At 61.9% G+C, this 27,750-nt stretch overlaps 1 protein-coding gene across 7 annotated transcripts; it reads right to left on the reverse strand.

Annotated features, from left to right (window-relative positions):
• Window positions 1-15: 15 nt before the first annotated feature.
• Window positions 16-26,910, reverse strand: CIC (capicua transcriptional repressor). 7 transcript variants are annotated; one of them, XM_027079668.1, is made up of 21 exons: window positions 26,788-26,910; window positions 20,857-23,646; window positions 8,853-9,002; window positions 8,531-8,765; window positions 8,317-8,446; window positions 8,039-8,221; window positions 7,793-7,958; window positions 6,750-6,952; window positions 6,429-6,654; window positions 5,855-5,958; window positions 4,353-5,580; window positions 4,074-4,261; window positions 3,585-3,706; window positions 3,321-3,487; window positions 2,929-3,219; window positions 2,510-2,835; window positions 1,989-2,290; window positions 1,740-1,894; window positions 1,531-1,662; window positions 1,099-1,230; window positions 16-1,011 (listed from the first exon to the last, which is right to left on the reverse strand). In XM_027079668.1, exons 2-21 carry the CDS (start codon window positions 23,633-23,635, stop codon window positions 644-646), a joined length of 7,587 nt encoding a protein of 2,528 aa, XP_026935469.1. In that variant the 5' UTR covers window positions 23,636-23,646; window positions 26,788-26,910; the 3' UTR covers window positions 16-643. The 7 variants fall into 7 exon arrangements, with proteins under 7 accessions (XP_026935469.1, XP_026935467.1, XP_026935468.1 ...); XM_027079666.1 differs by lacking the exon at window positions 26,788-26,910 and adding an exon at window positions 26,451-26,761; XM_027079667.1 differs by lacking the exon at window positions 26,788-26,910 and adding an exon at window positions 26,004-26,425.
• Window positions 26,911-27,750: the final 840 nt, after the last annotated feature.

The raw sequence follows: 27,750 nt of genomic DNA on the forward strand, positions 1-27,750 counted from the left end.
AGGCAGCCACACAGGTGTGTTAAACAGCTTTAATCTCGGTCATTGCGGCTTCTCAGCACAGTAAGAAATATTGCACATGATCAACATGTTTTGTTCTGGGGATGGGGACAGGGTGGGGGAATCACCTTCTTAGAAAGTACAACCCAAGCTGGGAGGGCAGAGGGGGTGGGGAGAGAGAACCCTCCCCGTGCCTGTGGCAAAGTGCAGGAGCCCCCACCCCCAAACTAACCTGAGTCCAGCCCCTCTGGGGAAAAAAGGGGTACATGAACTCCCCCTACTCCACAGGCGCCTCCCTGTGGCCCTAGGCCCACACTACCCTCCAGCTTGCAGCCCTCACACGAGCCATTTTGCATAAAGTACAAGTGAAAAGGTCTGAAGGTAACACACTCCAGGTTATGTACAGGGGCTCGGTGAAGGGAGACTGTGCCCCCTGCTTCCCTTCAGCTGCCCCCCATCACAGGGAGGGAGCTGTGGGGGGAGGGGGATAGACAAGAGGAGCAGGCCTCATTCCGTCCCAAACTGGAAAGGACGCAATGGCTTTGCTGGGGAGGAGGTAACCATCCTGCCCCCCCATTCCTGCCACCTACATACTGTCCGTGTCCTGAGGGGAGTACTGTGGGTCTGGGGTCTTCTCAGGAGCCCCTCACCTGCCTGTGGCAGCTGTGGAGGGACCAGAGGGGGGTGGTGAGGGTTGGGGGGGCCCCTCCCAGCCAGGCTGTCCGGGCCCCGGCTCTGGGGGCGGAGGCAATGGCGGGGCAGCCGGGGCCGTGCCAGAGTCCGAGCCAGGTGAGGTGGGGTCAGGGCCCCCAGCAGGGCTGGGAGTGGGGACAGGGGCAGCAGCAGTGACAGTGGGGGGCGGTCCAGGGAGGGGGGCCTCGGCTCCCGGGGGCTGCTCCGTGGGAGTGGCCGCCTGCATGATCTTCTGGCGCACCTCACGGATCTTCAGCTGCAGACAGACCTTAGAGGGGAAGATGTCTGCATAGCGGGCCTGGAAGGCTGCCGTGGCCTGGGCTGTGGACAGAAGGGTGGTGCAGAGGGCAGGGTGAGATGAGTGGGTAGGCCCCCTCCAAGTGCCCCCAAGACTCCGCACCTGCTTACCTGATGGGAAGAAGCCATGGTCCTGGAAGAGCTGCATGACGAGGGCCCGGCGCTGGTCCAGGGTGCGCCGCAGCGACGAGTAGGGCACCTTCTCGTATTCCAGCTCCCCGAGCACATCCTCAGCTTCTGTACCTGGGAGCAGCGCAGGGAGCACAGTCGAGCCTCCGCAGCAGCCTGGCCCTCCACCACTGTCCGAGGGGCCACTCCGCCCTCACTGAATTCTATTTCACAGTGGGGTTTAGAGATGGAACCCACCCAAGGTCACGTACCAACTTAGGGACCTGTTGAATATCAGAACCCACCCTTGACCTGCTGTCCTTCCTCTCAGCAACACCCACCCCACCTCTCCCATCTTTAACCCCGTTCCTGGGACCCCCACCCCCCTTGGAGGCCCTAGGACCCCCGTAGCTCTGCCTGCCACCACACCGGCACCTGTACGGTCAAAAGTGAAGATGTCCCCCTCGCACTTGGCACTCTTGGGGGTGTTGGGCTCCGAGCTGCAACTGGAGCGTCTCCTCATCTTACGCTTGGGCGAGGTGGGGTCCTCGGGGGCTGAGTCCAGGTCTGGTCAAACAGAAGCAGGCTCAGTGGAGATGGCCCCAGTCTGTCCCACCTACCCTGGGTGCCTTGCGCTCGCCTACCAGTGGAGTTCTTTCTCTTCTTGCGGTAGGAGCCCAGGATGGCCCGGGGTGAGGTGGCCAGAGACTGCAGGGTGGGCGAGGGCAACACCTCCTCAGGCCGAAACTCGGGCAGCTCAGCAAAGCGCTCTTCGAAGTCCACCTCCGACAGGACCCTGCTGGAGAGCGGGCAGGGTCACCTCCTCTGCCCAGCCTGCAGCTGCCCCCTCTGCCACCAACCCACACACTCCAAGTCCCCCAGCCCATGCTCACTTGTCCACAGAGTCAAAGGTCTTCTTCAGGGGCGGGGGCCGCACCTTGACCTTCTTGCCGACACTAGCCGCCTCCTTGCGCTCGGGGGTGTCCCCAGCTGCCCTCCCACTGCTGCCCTCACTGCTGCTGCCGCTGCTACCAGGGGCTGGGGCTGGAGCCGGGGCCGGGCTGGGAGGGGTGGGAGGCTCCCCTCGGCTCTCCAGGCCCAGCCCGGGGACACGCCAGTCTGAAGATGAGCTGGGGAATTTGCTGGCCTGGGGTGAGGATGGCAGGGAGATGGAGGACACTGGGTTCAGACTCACCTGGGCAAGACCCAGAAATACAAAAGATGAATGCTGACGGCCAAGACACAGAGCCATGGGGAAGACCCAGTCATGCAGACAGATAGGCAGGAGGACAGAGGAGGACCCACAAGGGCACAGTTTGGACAGGGACGGAAGAGGGGTGGAACAGAAGTGCAGGCAGGGGACTGAGGGGCCAAGCCCAGCAGCAGGGAACCCCCAGGCCTGCTGGACACTCACCATGGTCTCAGGGCCCTTGGCACTGGTCCGCTCCTCAGCAGGTGGGGGCGGCGGGGGACTGCTCCGGGCCGGGGGAGCCCAGGTCTCTGGGGGCAGCGGAGGGGCTGGTGTTGTTGGCCGCCCCTCAAGCTCTGACTCAGATGCAGGGGGCTCACGAGCTGGGCCGGGCTCCAACGGCTGCCGGGACGCAGGGCCTGGCCGCCCAGGGGCACCTGCCTCAAAGGAGCCCACAGGAATGCTGGCGATGGCCGCCTTCACTTTCTGGGGGGCCTTGGGGGTGGGCCGCTGGGCCTTGGGGGCCACTAAACTGTAGGTCATGGAGCCTGCTGGTAAAGAGAGTATTTGCTGAGCCAGGCCTGACTAGAGCCCATCCCCTGGGTCTCCCCACTCACCCCACCCTCGGTTGGCCCGGCACCCACCTGTGGCACTAGGAAAAGGGCTGGTAGGGGCCGGGGTGGCAGTGGCGGGGGCCGGTGGGCCCTTGGGCAGGATGGTGGCAGCAGGTGGGGTGGTGTTGGTGGCCACAGTGTAGACCAGGCCTGGGGGAGCCTGGGATGGCTGGGCCAGGGGTGCTGAGGAGGTGGGTACGGGGCTGCCAGGGTAAAACGCTGTGATGACGGGACCACTGGGGGCTGCACAGGTGGGAGGCAGCTGGGGGCTGGGCACGGGTGACACGCCCACCTGGCCAGGAGCCAGCAATGGGGCTTGGCCTGCAGAGAGAAAGACAGAGGAGAGGCAGGGGACCGAGTTAGGGCCGGAGCTGCCTCAGCCCCACCCTTGGTCCCCAGCTGCCTGCCAGGCCACCCCTCACCTGAAAGCAGGGGCTGCACGAAGGCGGGGCCGCTGGGCCCCAGCGAGGTGAAGCCTAGGGCTACTGAGCTCGTGGGTCCGTACGAGGTGACTGTTCCAGGCTGACTGGAGGCAGGACTGGTACCCAGGGGCAGCGCATGCCCGCCTGCTGACTGCACGTAGGTGATCCTGCCGCAGGGAGAGGAAAGAGGAAGGCGTAGGTGAGCTGGCCCCACCTAACCCCTTCCCTGCACTCACCTCCAGATGAGGGCTCAACTGCCATTACCTGGTGGAGGAGGGCAGCAGAACCTTCTGAGGCTGAGAGGCGGGTCCGGGGAGCGTGGCCGGGCTGAGGGGCGGCACCAGGCCGCTGGGTGTGCTCACAGGCACCGGAGTTAGCTGGATGATCTGTGGGCAAGGGCACCACAGGCTGAGGTGAGCTGGGGACCCAGAGTGAGGCAGGGGAGGACCAAGACCTCGGAGGCTGGACCTCAGCAGAGACACAGGACAGAGAAATTGGGATGGGGACAAGAAGGGAGAAACGAAAGCAAAGAAGACAGCGACAGATAGGAAACACAGAGAAGGGACAAGGTACAAACACGGAGGGCAGAATCAAGATATGCACAGATGTCGAGCAAGACAGAGACCAAGAGACAAAAAGGGAGAAAAGGAGAAGACTGAACGACAGACAGACGCAGAAACCACGGGACATAGAGGCTAACACCCAGGAAGAGAAGAATAAGAAACAGGCGGGCCACCACCAAGGTGCCCTTACCTTGCTGGGTGGCTGAGCACCGTTCTGCACAGGTACTGAGAAGGGTGGGCTCACCAGGGGCAGCGGCTGGCCGGCCCCTCCTCCCCGCACTGACATGCTAGGGGTGGCCAAGGGCACTAGTACCTTCCCAGGTAGCAGCTGGGCTGAGCCACCCGGGGGCGGGGCCTGCACAGGAGAAACTGACTGGGCTGCAAGTTGAGAGACAAGGGAGCAGGTGGTTACAAAGGAGTTGAATAAGCCTGTGGACCCTCTCTGTATTCTGCCCAGCCCAGGCCTCACCTTTCGGGGGCGGGACGGAGGGTACGGACTGCAGGATGGGGATGCCAGGAGTGGGTGCGGTGGCAGCCAGGACTTTGCCGTTGGTGGAGGTGCCCGGCGGGAGGGTGAAACGGATGCTGGTGGTGGGTGCAGGGCCGCTGGGAGCCGCTGCCTTGGTCCCAGGGGCTGGTGCTGGGGCAGGCGCCACTTGAAGTTGCTGGGGCAGCGTGGGCAGAATATACTGCACCTGGGTGATTCCCCCAGCCTTGCCCAGGGGACCTGGCTGCAGGATGCCCAGGGGCATTGGCCCATTGGGCCCACTCCCAGCACCTGCTCCTGAGCCCGCAGCCGTCCCGCTGCCAGGGCCCCCCTGGGCAATGAACTGGACAGCTGGGGGCGCTGGGGCCCCATAGCCCGGGGCGCCCACCAGCAGGTTGGTGACAGTGGCAGGCGCCTTCCCCACAGTGCCCAGTAGGGGTCCAGCCACCAGATGTGAGGCTGTTGAGGTGGCTGCTCCTGACTTCTTGTCTGAATACACTAAGCTGACGCCCAGTGGGGAGCCCCCAGGCGCCCGGGACCCAGCGACTGTCTCAGTCCTGGCACCGGCCGTGTCATTTGGAGACGCTTCTGCCCGGCCAGAAGTGGGGAAAGGCTTAGAGGCGATGGGCACAGGAGTGCTGCTGACAGGCCGCACCACATTGGTGACCATGGTGGCGGCCGGGCGGGACAGGGGGGCTGCTGGGGCCCCATAGGCCAGAGACGGGGCTGGGGCCGAGGGCATGCGAGCTCCGCTGCCCTCCCGTTCCTCCTTGTTTGAGGGCAGGACCAGTGTCTGCAGAACACTTCCTCCCCCGCTGGGAGGTGCCGCAATGACTGAGGGGCCTGGTGGCTCCAGGCCCCCCACGCTTTCAGGTCTCTTGCGCCGGAAGGTGGCAGGATCCGTGGGGAGAAACCGGGTGGCCTTAGGCGTTGCTGGGCCCCCAGTTCCAGGGGGTGGGGGCCGTAGGGGACCTGTTGTGCTGCCCTGACCTGACTCCTGGGCCTTGAAGGTCCCTGAGCCCAGCGGGAAGGAGGTGGCTGCTGAGGCCGAGGAGGAGGCAGGCGAGGATGAGGAGGATGGGGTGGGCCCGTAGCCTTTGCCGAAGCCGGCAGGTGGATCTGGGGGCCCTGGGGGCTCAGGGTCCAGCGATGGACGGCAGTGAGTAAAGGAGGAACGGATCACAGGCGAGAACACCTTCCGACCAAATCCCTGAGTGGCAGGAGAAGGGAGACACAAGCATGTCAAGGGAGCCTGGATACCCACACCCTGCCCATCCTGCCCATCCCAACCTCCCCATCCCGCCTGGCAACCAGGCCAGCCGAAGGCCTCCACTCATCCAGGCTGAGACCCAGTTCCCCACGAAGCAAGTAGCTCACCCTCTCTGCGCCTTAATCTCCCCCTCTGTCAACGTACAGAGAAGTTAACATTCCCCCCACTTCCCAGGATACGTGAGACCAGACAGCAGCAAGTCCCAAGCTCTCACCTTGCTGCCCTCTGGGTCCTCCCCAGAGCTGTCTCCGCTCTCGCTGTCCGTCACCCGCTCCTTGCACTTGAGGTCAATGTCAGTGGTGCTGAAGCCATCGTCAGCTGAGAGAGCAGAGGGAACAGTGCTGCTAAAGGGCTGGGTGCAGGGCTGCCCAGGAGGAACAGTGTGGAGCCTGGCTCTGGCCTCGGCTCTGCCCCGAGTCAGCAGTTAAGTGCTGTCCAAGAATGCTGTTCCTCCCCAGGAACAAGTGTTGTTCCAAGTGTTGTCCAGGAATGCTCTGCCCACCTGCCCGCCAGCAGACCCTAAGAGCACACTGGTAACAGCACCTAATACTGTGTCCAATGGCCCGGCCATGCCCGTGTCCTCCCGGCTTCCTGTCTGGCTTGGGGCTTCTTGCGGGCAGGGCTGGGCTTACTCAGTAGGGCCTGAACTGAACATGCCCGCAATCACACACGAACATGGAAGGGAAAAAAAGGAAGGGGCCTAAGGGCCTGGACCAAATCTCCGCCCACCCTCCAAACCTTAGCCAGCTGCTTCCCTGCATAGGATTCCGGGCCCTGCAACTGCTTACCAATGACATCATCATCCCCTTCCTCCTCACAGATGACCATGCGTTCCTCGTCACTGGTCATGTCCTCACTGGCTGCACGCTGGGAACGGGAGGCCCGGGTGGGCAGCAGTGGGGGCCGCCCACTGGCTGCCAGAGTGCCTCCCTCACCGGGGGCCGCAAAGGGGCCTGGAGCCCCATACTGGGTGGAAGGCTTTGGGCCAGAGTAGGATGCAGGGCCAGACACCATCTGCAGGAGAAGTGCAGGGAGAGTTCAGCCAGTGCTGTCACCGTGGTCAGCCCTCCCTGCACATCGCCCCTACCCCCATGGCCTGCACTCCAGACCTGAGTCAGTTCCTGTAGTGCCTGGCTGTCTACTTCCCCGCCATCCAGGCTGTGGACCCCGCTGTGGGAGAAGGCTCGGGGCCGGGCTGAGCCAGGTCCGCCGACTGTGTGCAGACGTTCTGCCCCACAGGAGCTGCTCCCCGGAGCCTTGGTGTCCGAGCTCAAGAGCGTCTGGGCTGTGACGGACAGGAGCTCCGAGGACACTGTAGGGTGGAAAGAAAAAAGTGTCGCAGTCAGGAAGCCTCCTCCCAGTGCCCAGGCTGGCCAAGCCATCCACAGATATTTCTAGATACCAGGCAGAAGCAGGTTGGACTTCCTGGGCCACCTGGCAGAAAAGAGATACCACCCACCAGGCCAGCATTTCCCCTGGTTCCTGCCCTCTTGGGTTGCGAGGAGCAAGCCCACTGCTCCCTGGGAGGCAGCCTTTCTGACAGCGTGAAAGCCTGGAGACAGGTATGTGTGGCGTTGCCTAACTAATAACTGCTGGACTATCTGAGCCTCTACTCCCTCATCTCAGAGAAAAAGGAACGTCTCCTCCCTCACAGAGTCGTGGGCCCAAACCCACAGGATCACTCCAGAGAAGCGCCTCAGAATGGTGCCGGGCACACTGAACACCCTCAGTCAGTAGAAGCAGCCAACGAGGGGCTTCCAACTGTGGTCTTGAGAGCCAGATGAGCTGGGGTTTAAATTCAACCTTTGCTACTTTCTAGTTTTTTAGCGACTTCACGCCAGTGCTCTTTTCTCTCTAACCCGTTTCCTCACACCTGCAAGGTTAGGCACGCTTCTGAATACTGAAGATTATGCTCCTCTTGCCGCCTGTCATAGTAAATGCTCAGCAAATGACACTTGACAGTAAGACTTCTGCTCAGAAACCTTATCTATTTGGACCTCCCTGACCCCTTCACAAGTGATAAGTACCAGTTCCTTTGTGAGTAAGGGTCCTCAGATAAAAGAGGTAAAGCTGAGAAGAGCTTCTGGGGAAGGGGGTGAGCAAGCAAAGGGGAGGTCGGTGTCAGGGCAGAAGAGCCAAAGGGCTCACTAACCTCCAGGGGCAGCGGCGGTGCCTGTCTCCGACATGCTCCGCTCCCTTGGCTCCTTGTGCCCCCCTGCCAGCCCCAGGCTTGTAGGCTTGGCCTCTGAGCTGGACTTCTTCCGGTCCTTGTTGCACCACTTCCAGTCTGGGTGGGCCTTAAAGTGGGCCTCTTTCACCTGGCAGGAGAGGGCAGGGAGACCCTTCACTCACCCACCCTGCCAGAGGAAGCCGAGCAGCTGAGAGGAGGCGGAGTTACCTGGAAGGCCAGGTCGTGGTACTTCTGCTTCTCCTTGGGCCCCAGAGCGTACCACCACTCGCCCAGGATCTTACTGACGGTCCGGTTGTCCTGGTTGGGGTGACGCTGGTGGACCAGGGCCCGGTGCCGCTTGCTGAAGATCATGAAGGCATTCATGGGCCGCCGGATATGGTCCTTCTCCCTCTGCAGTAGACACAGGCCCGAGCAGGAAGGTTAGGACTGGGGAGACGGGCTTGGGCGGCCACAGGGTGGGCTGGGGACAGGTAGAGATGAGGCACCTTGTTGGGGCTGCGTCCATCCTTCTCTGAAGATGAGTCTCGTTCCTTGGGCAGGGCGCTGAGGGACTGCGTCCGGCGTTTCCCAGGCGGCAGAGGCAACTGGATCTCAGGAGACATGATGGAGAGGAAGCTGTGGCGGGAGCGGCAGGGCAGTGAGAGCCATGTCTCTGGCCACTCCACCCTCCTCCCCAGTCCCAAGCCTCAGGGCACTCACGCATCGTCGTGGTCACTCTCTGTCTCACTGTCCAGCCGGGGCTCTCCTGGAGGACCAGGGGCCTCCTCCTCCGTCGTGGGAAGGGGGCCCTTTCCAGGTTCCACCACCCCCAAAGTGTGGGGGGGTCCGGGCCCTGGGCTCTCAGGGCATGTAGCTCCAGGGGGCCGCCCGGGGTCAGCATTCCCCGTCCCGCCTGGTGGCTGCTCGTGAGCAACAGCTGCCGACTCAGCAGGCTCTGGGGGCAGAGCGGCAGGCAGGTCAGAGGGCTCCCGGGCCATCTCGACCCCATCCCCATGCCTTCCCAGAGCCTCCCAGCCCTCACCTTTGCTCTGGTTGGAGGCCACTAGGTGGCTAGCAGGTTGCTGGGCCTCACTTGGCTGCACGGAGGGGTCAGGCTGGCTGGGGGCCAGGAAGGGGACTAAGGAATGCCAGGGGAACACGGCCACAGAGCGAGGTTCCACGTTCGTCCACACTGTAGGAAGGAGTCAGCTGAGCTGTGCGGCAGGAGAGCTTGGCCTTGACCCCCAACTCAAACTCTTCTCCACCCTAGACAAGGTGGCTCCACCCCTTCTTTACACCCCCTTCCTCAATCCCAGAGCCCCCTGGGCTCGTGCATGCGACATCACTCAGGAAAAACTCCTCCCTGAAAGAGTTCTAGATTTTTAAGAAAGAAAACAGAAGCAGGGAAACGGTCCTCACACCCCACTCCCTCCCCCACCTCCACCCCCACCTCCACCAGCCTTGCCACCAGGGACCAGGCCAGAGAAACGACTGGCTCCTGTCGCCAACCAGGCCATGTTTGCTTGCCAACTCACTCTCTCAAGGCCCCTAGACCTTAGCAAGGCTGCAGACCCTCCCTCAGTCAATTCCCATCACCGTGTTGCCGTCTGACAGTGCCCCTCACCTTGGCCTCGTACTCCCTTTCTCTTTTCCTGAGACAGACGGCCCAGTCTCCCTACCCTCTCCTCCCTCCCCACTACTCACAGGGCATGGGGTCTCAGGTCTTTCTCCTTGCCTCCCTCCCCCTACCACAGACCCCAAGGAGCCAGACCTGCCTTTCCCAGGCTGGGCACAGGTGGCTCCAGCATCTCTTTCCTCCTCAAAGACAACCTACTGCTCATGAAGAGACCTCCCAGCCTCCCTCACTCTATACCCCTGAGCTTATCTCCAGTGTAGTGTCCAGCCCCCTTGCCCAAAAAGATGGGAGGATGTGGTAAACTCTTCAGACAAAAAGGCACAGACAATGGGACAGACGAGAGAATTATTACAAGACTCTGCCCAAGCAAGGCAAAGGGGCCAGGTGTTTCCTTAAGGCTACGCACAGGAAGGTACTTCCCTCACCAGGGCGCTGGTCCTAGAGGTCCAACCTTCTGCTCCAGGAGCTGGGTGGTAAGGGAGCCAGCCCACCCCTTACGGCTGAGTCCCACCCCTGGCTGGACTCCTGGGGCTGGCCCAGGCTGGGAGTGGGCTTCCTACTCACTGCCAGCTCCCTGGGGGAAGTGGAAGCAGCAGAGGAGGCCCCTGCTAGGGGAAGACCAAGAAGAGAAGAGGGAAACGCCCTAGCCCTGGTCCCCATCATTCCAGGCTCCCCCTGATCTGGATCAATCTGACCTAGGCTGATTCCCCCCGCCAATGCCTTCCGAAGGCTAGCCTAGCGGAGCCCCTATGTGAGGCACTGGCCTCAAGATCTGATTCTGTGAGGTGCTGACAAAACAAAAAAGTAGATATCAAGGCAACAGGAGAGGAACAAAGAAGCCCACACTGGAAAAAGGACTCAAAACACTATGAAGATCCCATCCACTACCACGGAGGCACTGGAGCCCCAAAAGCCTGCTGGGCCCTCCAAACCCATGACAGCCTTCAGAGACCCGGACCTGTCCCTCTCTTCACAAGGATCTTTCCCATCAGGCCCCCTCATCTTCTGCTGGGTGGGAAAGAAGGGGCCCAGTATACAATGGGAGAACAGTCTTTTGGTCCTGTCCCTCCTGAACTCCTCCCTAGTGCACTACCCTCCAGGTTCCCGGGTCTCTTCCTCTCTCTGAAAAGCAAACCACCAACACGTCACTCTGTTCTGAGCAAACAGTGCCTCACTCCCTTCCCAAGACCTGTCCTTAGCCCCACTACTCAATCACAGCCCCTAGTCCCTTCTCCCTCTATTCCACACCTGGCACCAGCAGGTCTCACGCTGCCCCTATTCTAATCCATGCCAGGTACTCTGGCACCCCTCCTCACCTCCCATGACAACATACCTTTCCCACCCCACACCTAAACACCACAGCTGTCCTCAGCTACTCCCCACTCTGCACTCCCATCCCTCCACTACACTCCCACCTGCCGTCACTAACCACTCAGACCAGCCGAGCTCTGTAACTTTCCCCTCTACTCTGCCTCCACCGTTCTCTTACTATAACCCCATCACCATTACTTCGCACTCAGCACCCCGACACCTTGACCCCTGCAGTCCCAGGGCCCAGGCACTACTGACCGAACATGCCGAGGCCACGGGAGGCCGCGCCGGACGCGGGCACCAGGGGCCTGTGGGCTGAGTACATGGTCCGGCACGGCGTGGCCCGGCCGGGGCTCGCGCCTCCTCAGCGGCCGCCGCCGTTCCGCCCGCCGCCGGCTCCTCGGCCGCCACCGCTCGGGCCCGGGGGGAGCTGGAGGCCGTCGCCGCATGCCCCCCCCACCGCCCCCCCACTCCGGCCGCCCCACGCGGGGGGTCTCAGCCGGGCGCGCCTGCGCACAACGCCGCCTGCCTCCCGCCGCCCGGGGGGCGGGGGGAGGTCAGAGCGCGCCGGCCCCGCCCCGCCCCCCGGCGCGCGCGGGGGCCGTCACGGGGCGCGCGGCACCCAGGCCATCGGCGCCGCCCCCTCCTTCTCCCTCCTCCCGTGCGGAGCCGGGCGGGCGGGGCAGGTGGGGCGGGGCGCGGCGCGCGTGCGCGGGGGCGGCCCCCTCCCTTTCCCCGTTCGCTGGCTCGCTCCCTCCCTCCCTCGCAGCTCTGGCGGGTAACGGCTCTGGCCCCGAGCGCCCCGGTTGCCGGCGCCGCGCCCCGCCTTTCCGGGCCTGGGGCCCGCGGCTCAGCGCCGGGTCGGCCTCCGGCCCCAGGCGGGCAGACGGACGAGCGTGCGTGCGTCCGTGCGCTCCGAGCGAGCCCCGCGCCGAACCGCCGCCGCCTCCCCGCCCCGCCACTACTACGCGCTCCCCTCCCCCCGCCGCACCTCCCCCCGCCCCTTCCCCGCTTCCCCCGCGGCCTTCCGCGCAAGCCCGGCCCACCGCGCGCGAGCCCATTGGCTGCCGCCGCCGCGCGCGGGTCAGGCCCCGCCGCGCCCGCCCCCATTGGCCGCCCCGGGGGAACGTCAGTCATATGCAAATAAGGGCAGGGCGGGGCGGGCTCCGGTTGGACCCAAGCCGGCCCGGGGCGGGACCGTGGGAGGAGGGCGGCAGGGAGGGCGCACTGCAGTAAAGGCACTGAGCCAGGGGGGCGGTTCGGGGCGCCGCGCTGCAGAGGCCCGGGGCTGTGGGTGGTGCTTGTGTGTCCAGTCCGCGCGAGGAACACGCTCACGCGCGGCTCGGCCCACCTCCCTCACGCCCACCTGGGCACGCGCGGCCCCGCAGGGCAGACAAACTGCGTGTAGGGTTGGGCGAGCCACCCCCTGAGCCCTCACCAACTCTCACAACAGCAGTCACAAACACACACGCGCACACACACACACTCCTCATAGACTTTCCTACCACACCCATTATCTCATACACAATCCAGGGTCACATGTACCCTCGGTCTTACACACGAAGTCAGAAGTCACACACCCGGAACACCTCACACAAATGTACTACCTCCCACACTAAACGTCCATCACTCCCCACCCACCATCACACACACTTGTTCTCACCCATCTTTTTCACATCACCCATTTCATACATGCCCTGTCATATGTGCTTCATCAAGCATATCCTCATACATATCCACCAGCCCACGTGACTCATACAAACACACAGCATATCAAACAGGCAGAATTATCTCATACACCTCATCACAGCCACTGCTTGTCCACAGCACACACCCTACATCCCTCCAACACAACCACACACTCATATGGCTTTCCTGGCAACCCCCAACCCCAACACAGGTAACTCTCACAAATGCCATCATACTGACCCCAAACACTATGTAAACTTGCCCTGGTGAGCACTAACTACTTCAGTACCCTGGCTCAGGAGGTAAACAAAGTGCCATGGCCATTCCCATTGATTCAGCTACCCTGCCTGACACTTAGCAGCCACCTGGGACCCTCTACCTCACAGTGTAAGGCAGGGGGCCACCACTCTGGGCTGGGAGCCACCCTTTCCAAAAGAGGAAGAAAGGAAACTAACACTGGGGCTGCTACATGCTGGGCGCTTGTATGTATAACCCTGTGCATTGAATCCTCACAGCCACTAGGGAAGTACACTTTATTATGCCTGTTGTTCAGATGAGAAAACGAGGCTCAGAGAAATTGAATAAATTGTGCAAGATCATGCAGCCAGGACATAGCAGCCCAGCACTCCAACTCAAGTGCTCTTTCCACTACTGAAAATTTCACCTCAGGGTGGACACAGGCAGAGAGACTCCCAACAGAGGTCTGGGAATATGTTCAGACAATGATATCAGAGGGACTGGTGAACTATAGAAAGGTCAGAGGGTACACACGGAGACACGGGCAAGGTCTGGGGCCCACCAGGCAGAGACGCAGAGGCCTTGGATCACCCAAGAAGGGCCCTGAGGCCACATCCAGTAAAGGCAGAGGCCTGGGGTCTCACCTGGGCAGGTAAAGATTGCACAGGCTCAGATGCACCAAGACTAGGGTCCTTCACCGGTGGGATCAGTGATAGGCGCAGACAAACCCTCTTCCCAGCCTTCTGCAGCTACAGACAGAGATGAAGGCATGGAGAGGGGGCAAAACCCGGGTAACCTGGGCCCAGAGGGAAGGGTAAGGTCTGTAGCCCTCTGACCTCCAGAGACTACAGGTCCAGACACTTGGCTGTGAGCCTGGAGAGACCAACAGAGGGACTATTAGGTGACTGCCCCCTCCTCCCTATGCAGCCCCAGACTCAGACCCTCCATTACCTCACTGCCCCAGGGACTGCAATGTGAAGCAGAAATCAAGGCTGAAATCAATGTGGCCTGCTCTATCTCCCTACCGCTGCCCCCTCCTCTCCCCACCGGTGAGTCACCTACTGGCAAGTTAACCCCTTCCCCACTGCAATGAAGCCCAGGGACTGAGCTCAGAGGAGCCCTGCCGCCAGCTCCCCCACTTCTGTTGGGTGAGAAAAAGAGCTAAGCCTGGCACAGTAGGGAAAGAGGGCCCCAGACATCTGGGAGGGTTGCACATCTGGTAGAAGACAGTGCCCACATAGGAGGGATGGGAAGAGGCCCCTTACAGGGCAGGGTACAGCCAAGTGGGGGCCCAGCCTAGCAGGGAGGGGCCGGAATCTGGGCGGGAAGGGCCCCCCTGCCCTGGGCACTGGGCCAGCCCTATACTTAGCTTCCATTGTTTGGAATGGAGGAACCCTGAGTGGGGGTGATTAGGAGTGGAGAAGAGGGAGCAGGTCCTGTCCCCAGACAGCTCCATATCTCTAGCCACCCCCAACCCTAACTGGGGCCTCCCTAGTTGGAAAAGTCTGAGGGGGGTTCCCCAAACCAGGGCCCCAGCCCCATCAGAGAGGGGGTGCATCACCATCCTTCACTCAGAGCAGGTACTAGGCAGAACTACGGTGCAGCCACCCCCTGCACGACCCCATAGCCAACTCCACAAAAGGCTTGGCCCCAAACAGCCCGCACAGCACCACCCCACCCCAGCCTGGGGACAGGGAGCCCAGATGGAGACAGCAAGTGCCACCCAGGGTGGCACAGGCTGAGGCCCTGCCCAAAGGCCTGGGGCGCACAGCCAGGGATGCCGACAAGCTGAGGGACAGGCAGACATGCTCTGAACTCACGGGCCCCCGTTTACTGAGCACGAGAGGCACCGTGCCCCGCCGCCTGCGGCTCCCCACCCTGCTCTCCAGGCCCGGGTCCCCCGCCTCGGCTCACCACCCCAGTGTCCCCAGCTCCCCTCACCCGCTCTCCACATACACACCCACCCACCCACCCCGGGCGGCGTCGGAGACGGCCAGGGTTGCCTGGGGAACGAGCCCAGGATTGGACTGGTGCTGCTCGGGAGGGATGGGGGCCTAAAAATAGCGCCAGGGTGAGTCAGTGAGTGGGGCTGGGGTAGGCAGGGGGACCAGAAGGGAAAGAGAGGCAAGCGAGAGGTGCGGGGGAGGCTCCCCAGGGATTGGAAGATGGGCGGGATAGGATGGAGGGCGGGATATGGATTTGGGGGTAGAAGAGGGGGTTGAGGGGGAGTGTACAGGCGCCGGGGCTGCGAGGGTTGGTCCCCGCGGGCTGAGGGAGGGGCCACTGCCTGGGCGGAGGAGGGGGCGCCGCCCTGCGTTCTCCTCCCCAGCCCCGAGCTCACGAGATTTTCCACTCGCCGCCTGGCCCCCAGCCAGCTCCCGTCGGGCCCCACAAAGCCGCTTTGTGCTGGGAGAGCGGGCGAGCACCCGGCCGGCCTGACACCCACGCGGGCAGCGGCGGTGCGCGGGTCAGCTGGCACCCGAACTGTCTGCTGCGGGGGGGGGGGTACCCCCACCCTGCCCAAGGACGCGGCCGCGCAAGGGTTAATGACGCAGGGGCCAGGGTAGCAAGTCTCAGCCAATCGCCGTCGGCGGGCGCGACAGCGGCCAATGGGAAGGCCGGAGGCCCGACGCCCCGGGCCTACCCCCTGGGGCGCGAGAATGGGCGCGGCGCTGACTAGGTGCCCGTCTGGATCCACAAAGCCCCCGGTACACCCTGTTTCCCGGGCTGCTTCGCAAAAAAAAAGGCTCAGAAGGGCGTAGGATCTCGCAGTCAGGAGGTGGCACGGTCAAGATTCGAGCCCAGGTCTGCCTGGCTTCAGAAATCAGCTTTTCCACCGAAATGGGGAGACGGGGGTTCCCAGTCCCAGGCCCCCAAGCGGAGCGGGAACAGGCAGGGGACGGGGTGCGGGCGGAGGCGGCGGCGCGGCAGGCTAGGGTCCAGCCGCCTGCGGTGCAGCCGCTGCCGCCGGTGGTAATGGGAGCCAGACGCCGTCGTCGCCGCTAATGCGCCTCCCTCTCGGCCACTAATGGAGCCATTAATGCCGGGCGCCGGGGGCTGAGGGCCACACACACCACCCTGCCGCTGCGCATGCGCGCGCCAGCAGCCCGCCACCCGCCGCCAGCAGGAGGCAGCCTGACCCCTTGCAGTGCCTGGCGCTGGGGGCTCTTCCAAGACTCACTTCACTCCTGCTACCTCAAAAAAGCCTCTTCTCTCTCCCGCAAATCATCCTCTTCTTCCCAGCCTAGGTCTCCTTCCTTTCCAGGGATCTTTGACACCCTGATCCAACCCTTGCCCTCTGCTCTAAACCCTTTCTCGGCTCTTCACAGGCTGACATTCAAGCATGGTCTGGCTGGACCTGTCCTCCTTGGCACCCTTCTGCCAAGACTAGGCTCATGTCAGCTCCAGCCTTAACTGGCCACTCAGAGGTCATGCACTTTCATCCCTCCTGGCCTTTGCTCCTGTGGCTAAGCCTGGATGGCCCTTCCCTTTCTTTCACTACCCTGAAATCCACTCATTCCTGCTTCAGGTCAAATGTCACCTCCAGTGAGAAGCCTACCTGAACCTTCCTCACCGCCTCGCATTAAGCCACAGAGTTTTCTCTCTCCTCGGGCCTCCCCAGGCTCTGTATCTCCCTCTGCTCATCCTTGCCGGTGCCTGCATCCACATCTGCCTTCCCCACCCACTTATCCCAGGGCTGCTCAGCCTGGACCTCGTAGAGGGATGAGGAGTGACTTCTGGTGGGAGAGAAGGGGTTCACTGTTTGAGACAAAACAAATTCTGGTGGGCAGAATCTGGATCTGGATCTGGGGAGTCAGGACACCCTTGGCTCCTCTCTGGGCCTCATCTTCCCGACGCACCCAAGCATAGCTGGTGGATGCCGCCTGGTCTCTGAGGTCCTACTGGTTGGGGTGGACTGCACGTGGGACTCAATTAAATGGGGCTGGCACCGAAGTGTCTCCTGAAAGGCAATGGGGGTGGTGGTGGTAGGGGTGATCTGGGTCATGCCCTCGAGCAGGTGGGTGGGCACAGGAGCTGCTTTCCTGCTTCTCCCCCACAGCCGGATCTCCTAGCTTGGCCCAAAAAGCCCCCGCCTTCCTGCCTGTCTTGGGAACAGGTGCTTGGGTGTTGATGGGTCTGCAGGATGGCCCCCAACACCTCTCAGCAGGTTTCAGGGACATTAGTGGGCATTTAATTTGTCAAGGGACATGCGGGGGTTCCCAGGCCTAGACATTCTCCCAACACTCCCCATTCTCCCACCTGTTCCCCAAGGAGCAGGAGACGTGGTGCTTAGCAACTATACACTGACTTAAAGGAACAGAGTACCTGATGTGCACAGAGTGGGGGTGGGGGCTAGGATGGGGGAAACATGTCCGTCTAAAGAATGGGAGAAGGAGGGCCAGAGGAGAGGCCAAGGCTGGACCAGAGACAGGATTCCAAGATGGGGGAATCACAACAGAAAGAAGGTGGAATGAAGCCTCAGACCAGAACTGATGTCTAAGGAGGTACAAACCTGGAAAGGCATAGAGAGCCAGACTCAGAGAAAGTCAGACAGAAGTCCAGAGAGAGAGAGAGACTCGGGGCCAGAAACAGAGCCCTAGACAGAGACAGACATAGGAACCCAAGAGAGAGACAGATAAACATACAGTGGCTCAAACAGGCAGATGGGCAGACAGGCCCAGGAGAAGGGGCACTGCCTGTCAATATGGGGAAACCAGGCGGAAGCTGGGAGCTGGAAAGGAGGCCATGCCAGAAACAGGGCTGAGACATCTGGCCTCCTGGGCCAGGGCTGCAGGCCCTGGGGCGGCCTCCTCTCCTGGGGAGCAGGCGGGAAGAGTCAGAGGGAGGTGGCAATGGCAGCTGGCTGGCCCGGCCATGCACAGAATGTAGAGAATGCCGGCCCGCCTGCTCCGGCAAGTCCCCCAGCGGAAGCAAATGCCTGGCGGGGGGGCAGAAGCAGGCAGGCTGCCCCGGGCCACCCCCTCACACCTGCTGCCCTGACTGAGGGTCAGGCCCTGGCATGGGCGGGCAGAAGGGGCCAGGACTATAGCCTCACTCTTCCACTGGGCACAGTCTGCCCTATCTGGGCCTCAGAGGGAGAAGGCCCCGAGGTGCCTACCTCCCAAGGGTTTAGGGAGGCCTCTGAGAGAAGAACAAAAGGGCCTGCTGGCTGGGAACCTGAGGGCAGCCTGGATACCTCAGCATGGGTGTAGTCAGGGAGGCGCTGCTCAGAACCGCCAGGACAGGCACTGGACAAGTTCTGACGACCAGGTGGCTTCCAGCAAGGGGCCTCCCCTCCCTGAACCTCAGTTCCCCCCCTCCCCCTGACAACAGGGCTGGTAATCCCTGTTTCATAGCATCAGGACGTTGCGATGAGGCTGGGCGCATGGTAAATGCTCAATAAAGTGGGCTACTATTATTGTTTTCATTATTCTAATTGAGAGTGCTTAAGAGCCTGGGCTCTGGAGCCTGACAGCCTGGATTCACACTCTGGTTCTCCCTCTTCCTAGCTGGGTGACCTTGGGCAAGTCACTTTGCCTCTCGGGCTACAGTTTCCTCCTCTGTCTACTGGAACTAATAATCGTGCTGATCTCCTGGGTTGTTGTGAGGATTCAGTGAGTAAAGGCTCAGTCAGCGCTCACTGAGCAGTGTGCCAAGCACATGCATGGGTGGTACTCAATAAATTATTATTACTGTTACTTCTAGTAGGAAGAGTCCTGTGATCTAGAGATCGAGAGACCTGGTTCAAGGCCCAGTCCTGCCCCTCCCTAGCTGGGTGACCTTAATCAGGACTCTTTTTCTGTCAGGGCCTCATTTTCCTCATCTGGAAAATGGTGGCAGGAACCCCACCCCCCACCCCCGACCACCCTGGTAGGTCTCAGGTCACCTGCATCGTGCCATCCCTCCCCACAGGGCAGCAGTGAGGGGCATGACTGACCGATGCTATGTATGAGGGCAATGTCGGGGGCTGTAGGCATGCGGGGGTGGGGGCTGAGGGGGATGGTAGGAGTCCGTCTGCTTCAGTTTCTTCATCTGCCTAAGGATAGGAATCCCCGCTGTGCCCACTTTGTGGAATTTTGCTCATATCAACGACGATAACAAATGTAAAAAATGTTGGGGGTGGGGCAAAAAACACAGCTCACAACCTCAGTATATGAGCATGAGGGGCAAGCGTAGTCTTTGTGTCCCTCTGCCCGGGTCTGGGCTGGATCTCAGTGAGGGCAGGGTCTGGGCCCCTTCCTACATTGGTCTTTGCACCAGCCTAAGACACAGCAGCTCCTACCCAGATCCACAGCCCAGACTCTTTCCCCCCTGGTCTCCCTGCCTCTGGTCTCAGGGGCTGGAACTCACCCTTCATGGTACAGCCGTGGTTGGGTCGGCTCAAAACCTTCCATGGCTCTCAGGATAAAGTTCCCAAGTCTTACAAGGACCCTCTATGATCTGACCCTTGATGTATTGCTCACCAACACAGCCACACATCCCAACACTCACCCACTGTCTAGAGCCCCTGACTTAGCAGATTCAACTTCCTTCAAATTCTTGCTTTCGCCTCAAGGCCTTTGCACACTCTTCCCTCTGCCTGAAGGTCCTCCTGCCGGCCTTGCCAGGCTCCCCTCTGCACACCCTTCAGGTCTCACTTTAGACCCTGCAGGTCTCACTGGCCCCTTCTCCAAGAAGCCCTCCCTGACTTCACATGGCCTCCTGGGCTTCCTCCACCCCAGCCCTGACCACTCTGGACAGCTACTATCTGGGGACAGGTCTGTCTTACTCCAGGGACCATGAGCCCTTTGAGGACAAAGCTGTGTCCTTAGCATCAGCCAGCATAGGGCCAGGCACAGAGAGGGGGCCTCAGTCAACAGTGAATTAATAAGTAAATAAGAAAAAGATGCTAGGGAAGGGGCTGGTGACGGGTCTGTCACCCTCCATGAAAGTTGCTCTGACAAGGTCCAGGCCAGCTGGCTTTCCAGCACCATCTCAGAAATGCCTCTCCCCCCACCCCTGGCCTCAGCCCTCTAGCCACTCTGGCTGTGCTCAGCAGTGCTCCTTCTGGCCTCGGAGCCTTCCCAACGGCCTCCTAGGAGGTTCTCCTGTCCCACGGTTGCTAGTTCCAACTCATCCTTCAACTCTCAGCTTACACGCCCTTTCCTGAGGGCAGCCAGACTAGGTTCACATCTGGAAGCATGCCCAGCTCACGCCCAGCTCCCCGCCATTGCACTGACCACACCTGTGCTATTTACCAGGTGCAGTGGTGAAGATGAGGGCTCCAGTCCTGGTCCTGCCACCACCTGGCAGAAGGACCTGTTGGAGCCTCAGTCTTCCCATCAGTAACCCAGGCAGGTGGGTCACGAGCCAACCTGCCTGGGTTTGAAGGCTGGCTCCAGGATTTACTAGCCATGTGACTCTGGGCAAGTTACTAACCTGGCCTCAGTTTCCTCTAATTTTTTTTTTTTTTTTTGGCCGCACTGCACGGCTTGTGGGATCTTAGTTCCCCAACCGGGGATCGAACCCGGATCCCTGCAGTGGAAGTACGGAGTCCCAACCACTGGACCACCAGGAAATTCCCAGTTTCCTCTAAATGAGCATAATCATAGCAGGGTTCAGTATGTTGTGAGTGCTACGTTAAGGGGTGGGTGTGAGGGTTAGGTGCGATAACCCACTTGCAGTGCTTATCACAGTGATACCCCTGCCAGTCCTCCAGGCGTGGGAGCTGTCAACATGATTATCATCTCTGTTATCCCATCAGCTCTGTGGCGGCCTGGCTTTGAGCCTGCACTCAGGAAAGGTGTGCTGACTGATGGACCCCTTCAGAGTACATTCCCAACAGGAGGCTTCTGGAAACACTGCACTGAGCCTTCAAAGTCCACGCCCAGGGACCTCCCTGGCAGTCCAGTGGTTAAGAATCCGCGCTTCCACTGCAGAGGACACGGGTTCGATCCCTGGTCGGGGAACTAAGATCCTGCTTGCCGCACGGTGTGGCCGGAAAAAAAAAAAAAGAAAAACTCCACGCCCTTGCCTAACACGTGAATTCCCACCGGAACATCTGTGCAGAGAGGAGGCCAGCCTCCCCTTGAATCCCACCCAAGGTGGGGAGCTCACCTCTCTTGAGAGCCAGTTTGCAAGGGGCCCTGTGCAAAATGAGCCCTCGCCCAGCCCATCCACCTGAACCTCTTACCTGTCCCAGGCCGGCCCATGATGACTTCCTTTTTGGGGGCAGGATGGCTGGTGTAGCTGCTGGGCACCAGGACGGGCAACAGGGCAGCAGGTGAGGGGTGGAAGGCCACCGGCTGGAAGGGCGAGGAAGCCAGGCCAAAGGTGGGCATCGGCTGGGCCACGGCCGTCGGCGCAGCTGGAGGCACAGTGATGGGCACGGGGGCCGGCAGAGGTGGAGGCAGGCCAGGCTTCCCACTGGCCATCCCGGGCGGCACCGGAGTCTCTCGGCAGCCCCGCCCAGGTCCCCCGGCCCGTGCCTCACTGCCAGCGCCCACCTCCCCAGGGAATTTGGAGGGCAGCGGCACGTCGGGGTTGCGGACGATGACGGGTGAGTCCCGCTGCACGGCAGGCACCCTGCGCACGGAAGGCCCAGGATCCGAGGTGAGGCCGGCAGGTGGGGGCAACAGCAGCAACGGCGAGGGCTGGCGGGAGCGGGAGAAGGGCACGGCGGGCGACACAGCACGGAAGCCAGCCGGTGTGGAGGGTGTAGGTGTGTGGGACACCGAATCCACACCAGAGTCTAAGCTGTCACTCTTGGGGAAGTCTGGGGCCGCTCCTCCGCCTGCTGCACCAGGGGCCCCCAACGCCCCTGGGTGGGGCAGCAGCTCTGTCTTCCGTCGCCCAGGGCTGATGGGCACAGTAAAGGTCAGGTTGGTCTGGAAGGTAGGTAGGATGCCAGAGGAATGGCGCTCTCGGGGGGCAGGTGGGGGTGGGTGAGGGCCCAGGTCTGGCGGCGTCAGCACGCCTGCCTTAGGGGTGCTGGCGCTCAGGTGGCGACTGCGAACAGCAGTGCGTTGGATGACTGGCGAGGCGTTGATGGGGCTGAAGTTGGCAGGGCGGAAGCCGAAGAGTGGTGAGGGTGAGGGTGACGGGGCCGGCGAGAAAGGTGACTGCGTAGAGACAGGGGAGAAGGAGGGTGTGCCCGAGCGAGAGCTGCCCAGTGACACCAGCATCACAGCCGCTTCACACTCATCGAACTCAAAGCGTGACAGGTCAGCAGGGGCCACCAGGCGTGGGCGTGAGTCTCCCCGGGCTGCCACGCTGCTGGCCTCACTGTCCCGAGACGTCTCATCACCCCAGTCGAACTCGGTGCTGCCCTCACGGGCCGCCACACCAGCTGGCCGCCCAGCCCCACCTGGGCCACTGTCCGCCAGGCCCTCCATCTCCTTGGTTCGCATGGACAGGTGGCGGGAGCAGTAGCCCCGCCGCTGGGACTCCTTCATGCAGCCATCTCTCGAGCACAGCCGTCGCCACTGCTTGCCATTGAATTTCTTTCGAATTCCATTAGGTGTGCAGACCACGTCTCCCTTCTTGTATTTCTGCTGGGCTGCTGTCAGTGGCGTGCGGGCCCGGGCGGCCGGTGCAGCCCCCTTCTCCAGGGAGGCCACGCTGCTGCTGCGGCTGCCACCCTGGCTCCCCTCCTGGCAGGGCGAGGGCTGCTCGCCAGGGCGGCCTGGGCCGGCGAAGGCTGGGGACTTGGGTGGCGGTGACAGGAGCTGGGGCGGGGGCAGTGGGAGCAGGGCCGGGGTGCCCAGGGCTGGCGGGTGCTTCTCCTCACCCTCCTCGCAAGCCCCCAGGTGGCCGCCAAAGCTGATCTTGGAGACCTCGGCATCCTCGGGCTGCTTGAGGTCCAGGGCAGCAGGGCAGGGGGGAAGGGCAGCCCCCGGCTCGGCCTGTCCCTCCTCAGGACCCGCCGGGGGCTTCCTCGGCAGGGCTTCGGGCTCCCACGGGGGCCGCAGCAGGCGCAGGCTGGAGCGGGCCACCCACACCGCGTCCTCGGGCTCACGCTGCGGCGGCTGCGGCGGGGTGGCCGCCGGGCCCGGCTGGGAGCTGGGGCCAGGGCTGAAGCGGACCTTGTAGGCAGCTGGCTTGGCGGCCACCTCCACCACCACCCCGGCACGGTAGGCAGCCACACCGGGCTCCACACAGGTACAGACCGCTGTGCCCACCACCAGCGCAGCCGGCGGTGGCGTGGCATCCAAAACCACATCCACACCACTGCCAGGTGCCCCCTCGTAGAAAGTCAGGGCCCGGTCCCCAGGGAACTGCACACCCAGGTCCTGGCTTCGGCGCACCTGGCGCACCACAGCCGGCAGGAAGAGACCGTCCCCACGCCGAGCCAGCACCCGCTGGGACCGCAGCTGCCGCAGGTCATAGCCACCGCTGGTGCTGCCAGGGGGCCAGGGACCTAAACCACCAGCTTCGGCCGGCTCATCTTCCAGGTCGGCCGAGTGCTCGCTGGCTGTGTCGGTGGAGGAGGAGCGGGCAGAGGTGGGTGGCTGCGGAGGCACCCCCGGGGTGCCCGCCTCCTCGGGGGTCCGTGCCCGCTCTTCAGGGGCACCAGCCGCCCCACTGCTGCCACTGCCGGCCCCATGCTCCTCCACATACTTCTTCTTGGGCGCTCGTGACTTGAACGTTGCCGTCTTTCGGCTGAGTGAGGGCTCCCAGCGGCCTGCCTCCCCCTCCCCCTTGGGTTCCTCGGCTGGGCCTGGGGCCGGGTCGTCGGGGTGCAGCTCTGGGGGCAGCCCTTCAGCCCCTGTGCCCCGCTCGGCCTCCTCCTCACCCTCCTCAGCCTCTTCTGGCCCCGGCTGCTGCTGCTGAGCCTCATCATCTTCCTCCTCTGGCTTGTCACCCTCCCCAGCCCCTCGCCGCCTCAGGGCCTTGGCCCTGGTGGCTGGGGGGGACTTGCCACCGCTGCCAGAACCTGGGAGGCCGGCGCACGCCTTCTTCATTGGTTTCATCTTTCGTCCACCTGCAGGGTGAGAGGCCAGACACGGGTCACTGGGAGCGACTCGGGAACACCTCCACACCCACTGCCCCCAAGACTTCCTACTTGCTGAGGTCACTGCCTCAGCGCCACGGTCCCCAAGCTCTCCTTCCTGGCTGTCTTCAACTCACGTAGGCCTCTGGCCAGCACCCAGACACAGACTGGCACTCGTGTCCCCTGAGCTATACACTCTGGTTCCTTGGGGACCCTCACATGATCTGCTTCCTCTGCAGAGGACAGTAGGTGCATGCACACACTCTGACTGCCCCAAGGGGACGTGAGAAGCACTAACGGTTCAAGTCTATGGAGCACTCACTTGGAGCCGAGCCCTGGGCTAAACTTGCCTTTATTAACCCATGTCATCCTCACAACAGCCCTAAGAGGCAGATGCTACTATCAGTCCCATTTACACTCGAGGAAACTGGGGCATGGAGAGATCAAGCAACTTGTCCAAATTCATCCAGCTAGGAAATGGCAGAGCTAAGATCTGAACCCAGGCAATCTGGCTCCAGAGTCTGTGCTCCTAACCATTTCAGTGTGCTGCCTGTCACATGATCCTTGTGCTGTCACTGTCCAGAGAACACACACACACATGCACAGGCACACAGTCACAGAAAGGGAGATGACTGGGCTGTGATGTGAGCCTCTCTCTACCACCCCCCACCCCTGCCCGGGCAGCCTGGCATGGCCAGGCATTGTGGGAAGGAGTGGGCAGCTAAGAGTCCCAAGGGACAGCTGCCCACTCTGCTCTGCACCCCAGGCCTGCCAGGTATAGCCATCTCCCCAGATCCTGGCAGGGAACAGGCAGGGGCACGTCTGGGGCAATAGCTCATACCCAGCGCTATGACAGAGCCGTGCATAAGCACACATGCACACGCGCGCACACACACACACACACACACACACACACGGCACACACACGTCATCACACAGTGGGACACAGAGCTACACCGCAGGGTTTCACTGTCCCACTGGATGGGAGCCTGCCCCTCCCCCCACAGCACCCAGCATGATACCCAAAAGCCCAGCCACCCCCCTTCTGGTCTGCTTGCATCCCCGCCCTGACTGGGCTGGCTCTAACAGGGTGGCTGAGCCGACTGGGCCCCCCTGGCCCCCAAATATGCCCTCAGACTCCAGGTGGGGTAACTGGGAGAAGGTCAAAGAAAGCAGGACAAGCCCAGCGGGCCAACCTCACCCACTTCCTGAACAGTCATTACTGCCCGCCCCCTTTCAAGCTGCCCTAAGAGAAGGGAAAAAACTTTACTCTGAAGTGACTAAGAGAACCTGAGAGGACAAAAATGGGCCTCTGGGAGGGTTGGGGGATCCAGGACCATAGCCAAACACCATCAGAGGCACCCCGACGCCGTCTTCGGGCTCCCATGGTACCGCTGACCTCATGGGAGATTGACCTCTCCCACTCGGGGCCTGCTGCTCCTCAGGGTCCTGCAGTCCCAGGATGCCCCTTCTCTGGGCCAATCCTGGGGTCCTCACAGGCAAAGGCTGGAGGGCCCGGGGCTTCTCACACTGGGGCAGTCACCCAAGTACCCGGGAGCTGGGCAGCCGCCACCACCTTCTCCCCACTGACCTGCTGGGCCACCATCCTGGGCATACCCCACCCAGGGCCTACAACCACACTGCCTGGCACCCCTGGACCCTGCTGCCCGGCCCAGCCTCTTCACACCAGAAGCCAAGCCTCTTTCTTTCCCCTGGGGCCTACTCTCTTCCTGTCCACACCTCTTTGGATAACTCCCACCCAAGGCCCTGTGGGCCCTCACCTCCCTCAGGATCTGAGCAGTAACTCCTGAAGCCCAGGCTGGCCCAGGCTTTTCAGGGTCTCATGTTCTCTGTTCCCAACAGGCCTCCTGGCACCAGCTTCTCTGCCACTCTCTCTCCCACCCTGTCACCATCTCTATCTCTAGCTCTCTCTTCACAGGCCCTAGGCCCCCTCCTCAGTCACCCCCTCCTTGTCACCCTCATCTATCTCTGTCACCTCCTCCTCCCAGTCACTCTCATGTCAGCCATCTCTGGACCTGTCACCTTCTCTCCCCATCACCTCTCCTTGTCACCCCCTCCAACTCTGTCCCCTCCCTCTCCCTGTCACCCTGATCTAGTCCTGTCACCCCTCCATTCCTGTTACCCATTCTCTGCCCACCACCCCCTCCTTGTCACCCTTTTTCTGTCACTCCTCCTCCCCACCACTTCCTCCACTCTGTCCCCCCTTCCCACCACCCCGCTCACCCCTTTTCCCCTGTACCCCCTCCCCGTCCCTGCCACCTGTCCCCTCTCGGCCCCCAGCACCCCAAATCCCCCCTGCCCGTGTCAACCCTGGCCCCGCCCCTCACCTCGGGCTCAGCGGGGTTACGGGGCGGGGGGCCGTGGCCCCGGCTCGGTCCGGTCCGGTCCCTCCCCGCCCCCCTCCGGCTCTCCCTCTCGTTTCTCCCTTTTTTTTTACTCCAACACACAAAATGGTGAATGGACCTGCAACAGCTGGAGCAGCCAGCCAATCAGCGGCCACAACCCCGCTGACCGGCGCCGTCCTAGACCAATAGGTTTTCGGAGCCTAGTCGGCTCCGCCTCTCAACGACGAGCGACGCTTGCCACAACCAATCGCGCCCACCCGGCAGCGCTAGGGGGAGGGGCCAAAGTCCAAGATCGGCCTCCCTCTGGGACCGACACCAACCTGAGCCTACGACCGCCTGATCAGCCTAGGGTCCTGCCTTACAATAAGTAATGGACACCAGCATTGACCAATCGCAGACCGTTTTAGTGCAGAATGACGAATACAGTACCCTGTCGTCTTGCACTCTAGGCCGGAACCCAGCCTCTGCGAGGGACAGTAGCCAATGAAATGCAAGAAGGAGGGGCTAAGGGACAGGCTCTCCAATGAGCAAGCTCAGAAGGCGTGGCCTCAGCGTTTGTTGACCGGCTAGTCGCAATTCCTGCTGGGAATGGTAGTCTTCTTACGTCTCCGGCCCATAGTCGACAGTACATGGCAGACTACAACTCCCATGTGACAGAGTGCCTGGCGCTCCGAAGAACCCGTGCTAGGAGAAAAAGTCGAAAGGGCAGTTCCTCGTGAGTCTCACTGGGCGCCAGGAGCATCTTAGACCCAGGGCCCCGACTCACCCGGATTCCCGGCTCTGGCGTCGCTGCTGGCTCCTCTCAGTGGCGGCGGTAGCGGCACAAGGGGGAGGTGCGAGGAGCAGCCAACCGCCACCCGCGAGGCCCGCAGCCAATGAGCAGCGGCCGGGGCGGCGCAATGACCTCACCGGGTTCTACTCTCTTACCCCTCCCCCACGTGGTTGTTGCTGCCGGTAGCCGGGAGTAGGGAAGTTGGGGGGGAGGGGAGGAGAATAAGTGATGTCACCTTTCCCCCGCTTGATTGGCTGCCGGGTGGCGGGGACTACAACCAATCAACAGTCTCGGAAAGTCTGGCGCGGCCCCGCGGAAAGCCCTGTTGCCACCGGGAGGGGAGAGAACGAGCACTTGAGGGGTGGCGCGCGCTGCAGAGTAGTCTACGCGCGTGGCCTGGGGCTTGGTGGCCTTGGGGACAGGCCACCTCCTCCAAGACTTTGACATTTAGGGCGGCGCAGTTTTCTGACAGCCCCCCTAGACATGGGGTGGGGGGAGGCACGAGATGGGGAAGTACAGTGCTTCATGGGGCGTCACACTGCATTCCGTGAAGAGCTACACTTTGTAGGTGTTCACACCTGGCGGGAGCAAGATTTTTTTATTTTTTTTATGGTGGGGTGATCACACTGGGGGTTGGGAGGAGAGGAATATGTCCTGTCAGTAGTAGATTCCTCCTGCCCAGATACGGGATTCACACCAGCTGTGAACCTGTTGGCAGTGCCTCCATCCGTACTCTGCACATTGCATTTGCCCTGGCTAGCCGGTAATGGGCCGTACTCACCTACTGCGTCTGATGGGTTCGCAGTATCCACAAGGGATTCACACCAGGTGTGAGGAAAATGCCACCAGCCTACTGCAGGTTCTTAATGACTGTAACATTCGCACTACCGGTGAGAGAGTATACTGTGACGTGGCCAGTTCACTCTGGGCTAGAGGGAAGTAGTTGTCCAATGGGAT

This window comes from Aethalodelphis obliquidens, unplaced genomic scaffold, assembly GCF_003676395.1.
Source record: "Aethalodelphis obliquidens isolate GAN/ISIS:26980383/991018 unplaced genomic scaffold, ASM367639v1 scaffold43, whole genome shotgun sequence".
NCBI lineage: Eukaryota > Metazoa > Chordata > Mammalia > Artiodactyla > Delphinidae > Aethalodelphis > Aethalodelphis obliquidens.

What these genes read in the sequence shown, in the direction of transcription:
- CIC (XM_027079668.1), bottom strand. Translation starts at nt 23,635, where the DNA reads ATGAAACCAATGAAGAAGGCGTGCGCCGGCCTCCCAGGTTCTGGCAGC. An exon ending in GAGAGTGACCACGACGATGC is followed by an intron (nt 8,447 to 8,530) that starts GTGAGTGCCCTG and finishes CTCCCGCCACAG; the next exon opens with CTTCCTCTCCATCATGTCTC. An exon ending in ATGGACGCAGCCCCAACAAG is followed by an intron (nt 8,222 to 8,316) that starts GTGCCTCATCTC and finishes TGTCTACTGCAG; the next exon opens with AGGGAGAAGGACCATATCCG.